We start from the raw sequence: 12,667 nt of genomic DNA on the forward strand, positions 1-12,667 counted from the left end.
CTCTTCTGGGTACAAAAGAGGGGAACGAGTCTACCCAGGGCAGCCATTGCTAGCCTGCATCTAAAGACCCCCTGCACCCGCTGCTGGAAGGAGGCAGTCCAGCTTGGTGGAGGTGGGTCTCCCAGCTAGAGGGGAACCACAGACAGAGCCCTCCCACTCTGCCAGCCAGGCCCCTTGACCCCCCCACCCTGAAGAAGCTGAGAAAGTCCACAGGGTATAAGGTGATGGAAACAGTCCCCATGGCTCCCATGTGTACTGTGGACTCGGCAAGAGATGCCAGGAGGAAGCACAGCACAGGCCGCTCAGCTGAACACGTCTGTCACGGGCACGGCGTGCAGACTAACAGCAAAAGGGACCCAAGCGGCAGGGAAGGGGGCGGCCTGGGCTGGTGGGTTTGGTACCAAGTCTGAAGAGTCTGGATGAACCATGGTCAAGAATGTGGTCTCCTCTGACTCTCAGCACCCAGCCCAGGACCTGGCCCCTCGGAGGAGCTCAAGCAAAGAGGAATATTGGTTGAGTGAAATGTTGAGTGAGTGCTAGTGGCGGCCTGGGGCAGAACGCAGGACATCCGAGCAAAAGGGCCTAACTGGCGGCTTTCTCACCACAGCACAGTCTTGTGAGAGCGCAAGACTGAAAACCATGTGCCTCTTTCTAAGAGATTCTGGGGAAGGGGCAGGGGGGTGGAGGGAGAGGGAGGGAAGGAGCAGGAGGAGGTGCAGGCGGGAAAACAGGTTAGAAAAGAAGTGGGATTGAAATAGGATGCTCACGTACCTGATGTCCACTCTGGGTCACCTGTGGGAGGGGAAAAGGATGCTGCCAAGGGTGATGTCAGGGAGCAGGGGGCAAGCCAGACTGTGTGGCTCCCTCGCTCCTTGCTCAAAAATTAACCGAATCCCAGAGAAGTGGGTTTCCCTGGTGGCTCAGCTGGGAAAGGATCCACTTGCAATGCGGGAGACCTGGGTTCTATCCCTGATTTGGGAAGATGCCCTGGAGAAGGGAACGGCTACTGACTCCAGTATTCTGGCCTGGAGAATTCCATGGACTATATAATCCATGGGGTCACAAAGAATCGGACATGACTGAGCGACTTTATCACTTCACAGAGAAGTGAATGGCAGAGGTTCTCCAAGTCTGATCCATGGAAACCCCACATCAAATTCACCCAGGGCACTTGATACAAAATATAAGATTCCCGGGCCCTTCTGCAGACCTACAGAGTCAGAATCTTGAGGCGAAGCCTGAGAATGTGCATGCTAGTAATCACCCTAGACTGCTGTGATCCCCAGTCTGAGGCACCCTTCAAAAGGTCAGAGGGAGCCAGGGAAGAGGGTGAAGGGAGAGAACGCCCAGTTTTGCCAAGACATCCAAGTACCTTTGTAAGTTTTCACATCTGACCCTGGAAACTACCCCACATGACACCTTGGAGCATGGTCCCTTTCTCGCTCCAGACCTCAGTTTCTGAGCTTCGGAGAGGGAGTAAATTGACCCCATCCTTGCCCAGGTTTCCCTCTCAGGGCTCTGCATCCCAGGTTTCCAAATGGCCAGGGCCAAACCTCCTGTCACAGGCCAGCTGGCCTCTTTGGATTCTTGCCGGGCCAGAGGCGTGGGCTGTCTGCTGGGGCCAAGGGGCAGTTCTGGGCCCCAGAGACCCTCTCTCCCAAAGGTACCTGGCTTACTGGATGCTGTTATGCCCAAAATGAGAAAAAAAAAGCATCACAGACTCCGCCTGGTGCCCCAGTAGCTCTCAAGGCGTCGTCAGCTGATGAATGAAACCACAGGGAAGAAGAACAGGAACACAGGTAACAAAGTGCCTGGCTCCTGGGCGGCCCTCAGTAAATGACTCTTTATCATGAATATGACCTTACCAAACACAAATAAGGATTCTTCCCTGCCCGGGCACACAGGACTTCAAAGTTAGGAGAACCCTGGCAAGACTGAGGGAATAAAGCATACAGGAACCAGCAGCTGTTGTTTTTACTTCTCTCCAGGCCCCCGGGGAGAGCTTTCCGAAGCTTCTGTACAATTAAAAGGTACCGAACACAATGCCTGTGATAAAGTTACAGCCCAAACTAGCTGGGAGCCTCAGCCAGTCTCCAAATCCAGGCGGCAAGAAAAGACAAGGCAGTTAGCACCTGCAGACTGGCCACTGGGCGGTGAGGGTTCCCCAAAGCAGTCCCCTAAGCCCAGCCTGATGTACTCGGAGGGTCGCCACCGCTGAACTCACCAGCTCCCCTTCCCCCTGGCCTAGGCATAACCTCATCCAGTTTAGGGCCAGGACACTAGGAAGGTGGGACGCACGTACCTGTCGCACCTTTGTGGCTGTTAATTTCTTCTAAACTTGGGGCTGTGGCAGCACCAGCTGGGCTAATGCCATGTGGTGAGGAACTGCCACAATCAGCATCTTCTAACCGGCTTCTCTTGAAGGCATCCAAACAGCAGACAAGAGAAAGTCTGAAGTCCCCACCTTCACGGTAGCTGTCCCAAGAGGGACAGAGGGCCTGGTCCTTGAGAATAGGAAGCAATCCTGACTTTTCCCCTCCTGGACAGGCAGTCATCTGATGCGCTCAACATGAAACACATTTACGGAGAGCCAATTCTTAAAAAATAACTATACACACAGGCACCCGCACACCTTGTAACCACAGCTTGCCATCCTCTCTGGAGTGTTTATAGCCCTTAGTGACTCACAGTAAACACAAGATCCCCACGGCAGTTGCTTTGGACAGCTTTAAGGACACGCTTGATATGCTTATCTGCTGGGGCTAAAATCTGTGTACACGCCAATGTGCCTAATTTTCCACTTTGGTCAACAGGCCGTGTTCTGGGGGAGAGGCGCTAACACCGAGGGGGTGTCTGCTACCGTCCGTGAACCATGCGTGCTCTGTGGCTCTTGAGATGATGGGAAGGGAAAGAAAATCCTATTTGCCCAGAATGGCTGGAGGGTCCTAGCAAATCACCCAGTTGACTCAGCTGGAATATTAACACAAAACACAGAGGTCATTCTGGAAATTTCCCGATGACTCAGAAGGCCAAATAAGCAGCTCACACTCTGTCAAAAACACCTGTCCCATCAAATCCCAATATTTCAGACTTCAAAAGTTTAACGGATTTTTGAGATTTCTCTTGCAGTCCAGTGGTTAAGACTCTGCACTTCCACTGCAAAGGGCATGAGTTTGATCCCTGATCGGAGGATGAGAAGGTTAGGTAGCATCCTTGACTCAACAGATAAGAATTTGAGCAGACTCTGGGAGATAGTGAAGGACAAGGAAGTTGGGTGTGCTGCAGCACATGGGACCACAAAGAGACATAACTTAGTGACTGAACAACGACAACAGCAATGGGGAACTTAAGATCCTGCATGATGTGGCCAAAAAAATTTTTTTTAATTTCATAAACACACACAATTAAGTCCTTTGTATTCTGGATAAATGGAAATCCCCCCATCCCTTATGGCATATGTAGCGGCAGGCCCCATGGGTATGAAGGATGCTAACCATACAGATTCCTGTCCAACAACTCTGAGGTGGGTAACAGGATCCCATTTTAGAGATGGGTAAACTGAGGCTCCGGGGAGCCTGGCAGGCTACAGTCCATGGGGTCACAGATAACCGGACATGACCGAGTAACACACACACACACAAACTGCGGCTCAGGACATTAAGTAACTTGCTTGGAGACAAATAGCCAGGAAGCAGCAGCGCTGGTGAATTCAACCAGCGGGTTGCATTTGATTCCAAACCTGGTGCCCTGTACCCACTGCCTTGCTGGAAGGATCTTTCAGTTCCTGCCCCTGAACAGTTACACAGGGTGGAGGGGGCTGGGCCACGGCAAACTGCCTGAGCGAAACCAATGGAAAAACACATTCAAAGAGCAGTGACTTTCACTCCTGAGTGCCAAAAGAGCCAAGCCGCCGGTCATCTCTCTCCCACCCCATTACAGAGGAAGCTCACTCTAAACCCTCTCGGCCCTAGTGGCTGACTTGCAAAGAGCATCCCCAATTTCAGTGTGGAGATTGAATCTCCCCCTCACCCAGCAGAAATTCTTTACAGAAGGAATCACACAAAGCTGACCTAGTGAGGAAATTGCTAAAGGCACAAAGATAAGCAAATGCTTGAGTTGCTTAAACCGAGGAATGTCAAGAAGAGGACAAACTTTTTTTTAAGAGATAAAAATTTAAAGGAAAAATGGGTCTGACACTTAACATGGGTCTACTTTTTTGACATCACAATGAGGTGCTCTGAGGTTTACAACCTGGGATCAAGTCCTGGCTGTGACACCTACTAGCTGTGAGATCTCAGTCAAATTTTCTGAGTGCCAGTTTCCCCATCTGTGGACAGAATTAGCAACCGCATCTACCCCTGGGTAGTTGGAGAACTAATGAAGACAAAATCCAGCATTTGGTGAGCACCAAGCGTAGCCCCTGGACATCCAAGGTGGAGCTAGTGGTAAAGGACCTGCCTGCGATGCAGGAGACATAAGAAAAGTGGGTTTGATCCCTGGGTTGGGAAGATCCCCTGGAGTAGAAAATGGCAACCCACTCCAGTATTCTTGCCTGGAGAATCCCACGGACAGAGGAGCCTGGGGGGTACAGTCCATAGGGTTGCAAAGAGTCAGACACGACTGAAACAACAGCATGCAAGACTGGCCCCTGGGAGGGCAAGGGACGGGAGCCAGTATACAGGTACATAGGGCCTGGCCCCCTCCTCCGGGGGGCTTTATGTGAGGGGGAGGGGCAAGAGACGATAAGAACTTAAATGACTAATAAAGAAGGAAGCCTGGGAGGCGTCAGATTTGGACAGATAAGTGCCCAGTCTACAAAAATACTAATTTACCAACAACTTAAAAAAAAAAATGACTTGGTTGGGAATTCCCTGGCAGTCCAGTGGTTACGACTTGGGGCTCTCACTGCCAAAGGCTGGGTTTGATCTCTTGTCGGAGAACTAAGATCCTATAAACTGCGTGGCCAAAAATTAAAAAAAAAAAAAAAAGATTTGATTTCCTTTGTCAACCAGCAATATCCTCTGTCTTAGGAACTCAGCACCCACGCACCTCCCCTCATTCTTTTCTAACCACCTATACTAAAAACCACCCACTCCCATTGCGCTAACCCCTCACCTGGTTTTTTCTCCTGCCTAGCCTTTACCATCCCCTGACACATCCTGTGGGTCTTTGCCTACTGGAAATCTCCTCCCACAGAATACAAGCTCCATGGAAACAAGGGCCGCAGTCTTCTCGCTGCTGCTTCAGCCATGGCAGCTACAACAGTGCCTGGAGGGAAGAGATGCTCAAGAGGTGTGACTGAACGGAGGGACAATCACAAGGGAATCATTCAAGTTCTCATCTCAGAAGGCTCTGGGACCACCTGAACACTCTGTGGGGACCCTGGAAGGAGCCTCCCTCTGGTGGAGTCACTCCCCCCACACCAACAGGGAAACTGAGTTACAGAGTATCTCAAGGTCAAACAGATGTGGGGCTGCATCGGGTACAGACCAAGCACCGTGTCTCATTTCTGCATCACCTGCTCTTGTTCGCAGTATGCACGCAAATGGTAACCTCTCCTGGACGTGGCCCCACCCAGGAGGCCAGGGGTTAGCAGAGGTCACCAGCACAGGGTCTGTCACCCTGACAATCCCAGGATATCACCTATGAACAATGTCAAGGTGCCAGGCCTGCATCCCACCAAGCGAGCATCCCTTCTCCCTTTCCCTTTCCCCAAACCCCTAAAAGTGCCAATTTTCAGACACTGTCACCCAGAAGGGTACCCTTGCAGTTTCTTAAACTGAGCTTTGCATTGGGCAGGGGAGTAACGTTCTAAGATCCTTAAGCAAGTCACCTCACAGCCTGGCTAAAATGTCTTATTTCAGTAGTAATTTTGACTTGCAGCTCTAAGCCTGAAGACTTCGCAATGACCTTCCAGAGGAAAATCCCTCATGACAGCCAATGGTGTGAGCACCCGTGTCCATGCCCAACTACCATGGACTTTCTTTCTCAGAAACTGCATTTGGTCTTTAAGATCCACAGATCAGAAGAAGGTGAAGGGTGGTGGGGTAGAGAGAACTCAGAACTTTCTGGTTTAGCTGCTGGCTTGATCCTGTTTCATACCAGTGATGCCTCAGGAAAGGAGATGCCCACTGCTCTCTGCCCTAAAGGAACACCAAGAGGGCCACTGGAGTAACAGCCACCCCCAGACCTCAGAGACAGGCTTTTCTCAGCTACACCATGTCATTAGGATGTTGTCATCATGATAAACAAGTGGAGTCTATATAGACACAAAGTAAACAGATTTATCTCCAGCCAGCCCTCTTCTACTACATGTGTACATAATAACAGCCTCCATTGGCCCAACAGTTAGCTTGGGATCACAGAAGTATTTTACAGACAAAACAGATGTCATCTTAACATAGTTCAGGAGAGGGGAGATGGAACAGATTAACAGTTCATCCTAAAGAAAAACTGAGTCAGTAGGGGCATCAAAAGGTGACCCACAAGTAAAGCTGATGACTTACATTCATCAGCAACAGCTATGAACTGGGCAAGGTGCTTTGCAGACATGAGCTTCTGAATGATCAAAATGTATCTGACATTATTAATATCTCCACTCTACAGATGGGTAAACTGAGCCTCAGAAAGATCAAACGACCTCCCCAAGCCCTCCCATTTATTTATTCTCTGCATCTATGTTCTGTTTCACAGCAAGTTGTCTTGGGTTCTAACTGCTCTGTGCAACAGGGGAGGAGGTGGGATTGGGTCTAGCAAGCCCAGCTCCTAAACCAAATGCCCAGGGACTCAAGCTCCTTTCGGGCCTCAGTGTCCCGCTTCCAGACCCTTGGTGACCCAAGACACCAGTTGTTCCAGAACACCAATGCAGCTCAGCTAATCAGAGTCAGTTGATTGGTGGTCCCAGCTCCTGTGGCTAGAACTCTGACCTCTGGAATCCCATCTCCTGGGGAAACCAATATGGGCTGCCTGGAATTAGGAGGCCTTGCAGTTGGCTGTTTTTAGGAAAGAATTATCAGGGGTTTCCCAGTTGGTAAGCTTGCTGCCTGGGAGAGGCATTCTGGTGCCAAACCAGACAGAATTTGAAATTCCAGTACCAGGGCTTTGGGACTTGGGCAAGTCCCTTGAACTCCAGCCTTTTCTGACCTCATCTTCCTGGAGATAACACAGCCTCACTGCCAGGGTCGTAATAAGATTTTAAGACACTGCAAGTAAATTACTGGAACACATGGGTGTTCAAGAAATAATGAATAATCATGTGGTCCACCTATTCCCCCACCCCTCCGGCCCATTCTTCCTAGAAAAAGTATTAGAACTTCAAACTGATGATGACAGTCTTCTCGGAAGCCCTTCGTCTTCCAGCTTCCTACCCTAGAGTCTGGAGGATCCAGGGGTTCCTGTGCCCCACCCTCCATGACCTAACTTGAGCTAGGGAGGGACCAGCTGAGGCCGGAACAGAATGGAACCGGAGCATCCACTCTGAACGGTTAACGCTCAAACGCTGTTCTCCGCTTGGGGCGGATTAGCCAACGATACATAATTAGACCACTGCATTTGTGTCTCCTCCGCGGCAATTTCTCTTTCTGCCTTAGTCGTTCAAGTGTAAGAGAAATCTCTTCGCTCCTGGCAAAACCGAGTCATCACTTTCGTCTGCGAGGGGCGGCGGGAAGGCAGCGCTCCCCTCGGCACTTGATGGGGTTGCCAGGTGGGTTACAGGTTTGGTCACAGGGGGCCTCCCCAACTCATTGCGAGGCTGGCCCCATTCCCACGCTTCCCAGAACAGGCGCGGGATCCGGCCCAGAGCCGGCTCTCCCGGCGCCGCGGGATCTCACGGCTCGCGTGGCCTTGACCTCCCTCGGCAGCTCCTACCGGGCTCTGCCGGAAAGCCGCCGAGCCCCGAAACGCCCAGGCTGAGGACTAACTCCGCGTCCCGCGCGCCTCCTCCTGCACCCCGGCCGGCGCTCGGGTCTCCGGGTGCGGCGAGAACTTTGTCACCAGCGGCTGCCGGATCCCGGTCGGGAGCGCCCCCGCGCGCCCGGCCTGGCGCTCCCGGGCCTGCGGCCGCGCCGCCCTCCCCTCTCGGCGCGCACTTACCCAGCTGGCTGCAGTCGCCATCCGCTCGAGCTGAGGGTGCCCCGGCGCGGGGCCGATCGTTCGATCCCGCCGCGTCCGCACTCGGCTCGCAGACTGCGGGCCCCGGGGGGCGCGCCGGCCCGGCCCCTGCCCCGCAGGAAGGCGCCGGCTCGCCCTGCGCCGCCAGCTGGCGGACGCGCTCCCAGGTGCCAGAGTCGGCGGCCCGCATGCCGCGTGCCCGGGGGGCGCTGCCCGCGGCGGCGCGGGGGGCTCCGACGGCGGGCGCCGGGCTCACAGCCCGCGGGGTCGTCGCCGCATCGGGGCGCAGCCGAGCGCCGCCCCGGCCGCCCGCCCGGCGGCCCGCGCGCGCCGGACCAGGGCTCTCCGTCCGGCCGGACGCCCGGCTGTCCGCTGCCGCCGTACGCGAGGAATTCGGCCGCCGAGTCTCTCACGTGGGAACGACTCTCACTCCCGCGGCTCCTCCTCCCGCTCCTTCCGGGCTGGCGAGCACCGCCGCTCGCCCCGCCCCCGACCCCGCCCCCGCCCCCTCCGCGGCGCCCAGACTCGCCCCGAGGCCGGCAGAGCGCCGCGACGCCCCTTTGTGCGCCGGGCTCTGGCCACTTGATACATTCCCAGCGTGGTCATTCCTAGAGAAACTCAGGGTTAGAAAGAAGGGCAGTGTCACAGGGCTTGGGAGTGACAGGCCTGAATCCAGGTAGCCCAGCCTGCAAGTGTCTCTCTACTTTGCTGACACCCTTGGGACAGCCTTGCTGGCGAGCTGAAGTCCCAGCAAGTGGCCGGGAGAGGGCGGAAAAAGCAGGCAGGAAAAGGGGTGGGCCCTCTGGGACACTTCCTTCACTCACCTGGACTGTGCGGCCAGTCCGGCTTTAAGTGCATACAGTACTGAGCTCAACGGCTGTGCCAGTGGGGAGGAAAATTGATACCGTCCATACCCGTGAGGAAGCACTGGTGGGGGACCCTATGTCTGCACCTCGATCCTCCGTCTCAGCTTCCCCATCTATAAAAATGGGACATCAGCACTTCTCACCCTGTCCAGCACCAGTGCTAAGTATGAACTCCCCTCTGGGGGGGGTGGGGGGCGGACATGTGGCAGGTGAAGTGGTTCCAGGGGAGACCAGGGTCTGGGTCCCTGCGCCATGGGTTATTAGGCCAGCCAAGCTCTGTAGGAGGTGACACCCTGAAGGGGCTGCAAATCCGAGCCCGCCCACTCCAGTGGGTGCTCCCGTGGCTGGCAGAGTTCGCTGTAAAGTGAACCCATCAGCTCTGAACCCGCTTTGATCTGAGGATTATGATACTCTTTAGAAGGACTAATTATCTCCTTGCAGCCCCAGGAGGCAGGTCCCGTAGACATGGGAAGGTGAGGCTACCTGGCTGGGTGAGGAGTCACACACTTTCTCTGGTGTCCTCAGCCTCCCCCCTCCAGGCAGCATGCACCCCAGCTCCTCCAGGCCTGGCTCAGTCACCTATGGATTCCACTGGCCCACGCCTGAGCTCTGGGAAATTCTAGGTCCTGGCATACGGCTCTCCCACCAGCGATGGGAACCAAATTTCTCCCTCCGTACCCCCCACCCTGCGCCGGTGCAAGTCTGGCTGCTTCAGATCCTCTGCTCCTGTCTAATGGAACCCTCGGCTGCCCAGTGGAGAGCGGACAGGTACATAAAATCTTAGTGATGCTCCCAGCTCGGTAAGAAAACCATCCATGGGGTTAAACACCCATACCGCTCTGAGAGAAGGAAACTGACCCCACACCACGTGACAAGAGATGCTGGGTCTCCCCCAAGTCCTCTGCCTTTGCTAGGAAAAATGGCAGAACAGAACAAAAGAAAGATCACTCTGAGCCCTCACGGGAGAAGCTGGGAGGGTCTGTCATTCTGGAGACATCTGGTCCTGGAGACTCTGTTTCGGATAATTTCAGGGACATGACTGAGGGCGGAGGGACAGCAGGGACTGCTGTGGTCTGCTTTATAGGGCATTTAGACTTAGAAAGTCTTTGCATATTAAACTCATAGGGAGGTTCTTCACTTCTACAAAGAAACAGGCTCTTTCCCATATTTCTTCAAGTACATAGAACTCTTGGTCAGTTTCCTATTTTTCCCATTTTTCATAGAAACATTCACTTCCCTTTTCACTTCGTAAGGAGGACACAGCAGCGCAAGCACGGATATGAGCACTTGCCACTTGGATTCAATGTCAGAGAGACCTTAGGGAGTGGCAGGGACTGTGGCAAACAAGGGGGTTAGGGTGAGAGTTAGAGGCGGCAGGAGATGGTTGTCACATAGGAATTTGGCTCCAGTGTTACCAGAGGTTCCATTTTTTGTCTGTTTTTTTCTGGAGCTACTAGGAATGTGAATTTTGATGTGAAACCTAAGTTTGAAATATTGGCAACTTTTTAAAACCTAAGAAGAAAGAGGAGAAAGAACAACGAGGTCAATATGTCTAGAAGTTTCTGCTTGGCTCACTGGCCACAGGTGCTCACTGGTCTCCTGTGCAACCTCTCCAGAGTCTGCACGTGTTTACTACTGACGTTTCAATGATCCAGGCTATTTCTCAAGCTCCCAACCCTGGGGCGTTTCTGCTGCTCTCCTTTCTCAGCAAAGTTTGGCCTGGCTTGTGTGTGTATGTGTGTCCCCCACACTCAGGACTAGGACTTCATATGCAATTTGGGCCCACCTGCCCTCACTCTCTGGGGTTTTCTGATGACCCAGGCCTCCCCTAGTCAACTTCAGCCTCTCTGTCTCCCTGTTCACAGCTCTACTAGCAGGCAAATCTGTGACAGCAGCGGTAGCCTGCAGCCTTCCAGAAAATCACCCATCTGCCTTGAGTGGGAGGTTTTTCCTCTTCGAGGTATGTTTCTGATTATGAGGATGTCCTGGGCCCAGGAGACATTTCTGCTCAACTCTGCAACAGGAAATGCGGGAGCCAGGGAATGATAGCCCATTTTCCAGGAATGGCACCTCCAAGGTGGTTTGTATTGAAGACTCCAAGCCCGGGCTGGCTTCTGAATGTGCCGCCTTGCACTGGGGTTTTGTCATCACTTTGACATTCTTAAATTAGTTTTGAACTAGGGGCCTCACACGTTCATTTTGCATTGGGACCCACAAATTATGTAGCTGGGCCTTCTCCCAGAAGACCTGCTGGCCTCCCTGGGGGGATGCTGAGAATTGATGTTGGAGACAGCTGGGCCTGGGTTTGGCTCTCTCTGTCCTTCTGGGTACACCGTGTCCAGCCTCTGTAAGGGAGTGGGAAAGGAGGATTTTGGGTGAGGAGAAAGGAATTGTCTCCTCCAGTCCTCCTGACTACTCATAAGGAGCAAAGGTATAGTGAGAATTCAAAGTGGGGGGGTGGGGGAGGGGTGGGGATTGGCAACCCAGCCCAAGGGTTGGGAGGCTGCTCTAGTTATAAACTCTGAGACCAGACAGTGTCCCCATGACCCTGACCTCAGGCCAACAGGGCACCACCAAAGGAAACAAAAAGGAGGCTGGGGGTCAGGGACATCAGGGGTCAGCGCAATTCCCATTCACAGTGCCCCTTCATTCCCAAGGAAACTTCCTTTAGCTCACAGGAGCAAGTGCCATGCCAAGATATATTTGACTTAAGGAACAAAACCCAGAAACCTTATATTAAAAACCCCACTCTATTCAATATCTGCTTGAAATTGAATATTTGAATCCACTGGAATTTTTCAGGATTTTTTTTTCTTGACTATGTTTTTAGTATTTGTAGAAGAGGTTTAACTGATATCTTCCAGCCAAAATTACTCTTTTCAAAGATCTACAAGATCTACCCGGCACTTAGCCAAGGTAGCAACAGTGGATTCTCAAGACTGGAGCGTTTTGTCTGTAACACCCTCGTGAATTCCCAGAGTCTGGAGTCCTGGGATAGCAATCTCCTAGCTTGTGTGTAACTGTGGAAAAGGGTCCTTCTGTCTGTGCATCTAAGCGCCCTCACCGGCAAAAGCAAAATGAAGGGCTGGATTAGCAGAGGAGGGCGTTCCCAGCTCTGCCCAATGCGGGTGAGTGGGTCTTTTTTAATCCTTCTCATGGTGGCTTGCGGGGGTAATGTGTGTTCTGTGTGTGTTGCTAGTAGTGATAACAAGTGTATTCGCTATCTATTGCTGCATGATAAATCACCCCAAATTGCAGAGGCTTGAGACAACAAGCATTTACTATCTCTCAGTTTCTGTGGGTCAGGAGACCAGGGTGCCTAGCTGGGTGCCGCAGGTTCAGGGCTTCTGCCTAGACTCCCGGCAAGGTGTCAGCCAGGCCTCCATTCAACTTAGGGCTCTCCTTGGGGAGCGGCTACTCCCTAGCAAGATTCAGTTTCTTGTGTTGGACTGAGAACCTCCACTCCTCCTTGGCTGTGGGCCCTGAAGCCACCCTCCACTCTTGGCCATAGAGCTGTAGATCCTCTCGAAAAACTGCAGCTTGCTTCCCCCTTGGGCTCCAGGAAAGAGCAAGAGAGGGCGTGCACAAGATGGAGACTACTGTTTCTGTAACCTAATTTTTTTAAAAATACTTTTTATTTTGTATTGGGGTATAGGCAATTAACAATGTTGTGATAGTTTGAGATGGACAGC

At 52.9% G+C, this 12,667-nt stretch overlaps 1 protein-coding gene across 3 annotated transcripts in view; it reads right to left on the reverse strand.

Annotated features, from left to right (window-relative positions):
* The window catches only part of KAZN (kazrin, periplakin interacting protein), a 963,882-nt gene that overhangs the window by 171,695 nt on the left and 779,520 nt on the right, over positions 1-12,667 (reverse strand). The window contains exon 1 of one of the 3 annotated variants that reach the window (XM_065936045.1): positions 8,092-8,400. The exons of 1 other annotated variant lie outside the window; for it this stretch is intronic. In XM_065936045.1, coding sequence (XP_065792117.1) covers positions 8,092-8,299 — 208 coding nt within the window. In that variant the 5' untranslated portion in view covers positions 8,300-8,400. Of the gene's footprint in view, positions 1-7,866; positions 7,929-8,091; positions 8,401-12,667 lie in introns of those variants that run through there. One more of the 3 variants, XM_065936046.1, reaches the window with a different exon arrangement.

This window comes from Muntiacus reevesi, chromosome 5 (genome assembly GCF_963930625.1).
Source record: "Muntiacus reevesi chromosome 5, mMunRee1.1, whole genome shotgun sequence".
Classification (NCBI taxonomy): domain Eukaryota; kingdom Metazoa; phylum Chordata; class Mammalia; order Artiodactyla; family Cervidae; genus Muntiacus; species Muntiacus reevesi.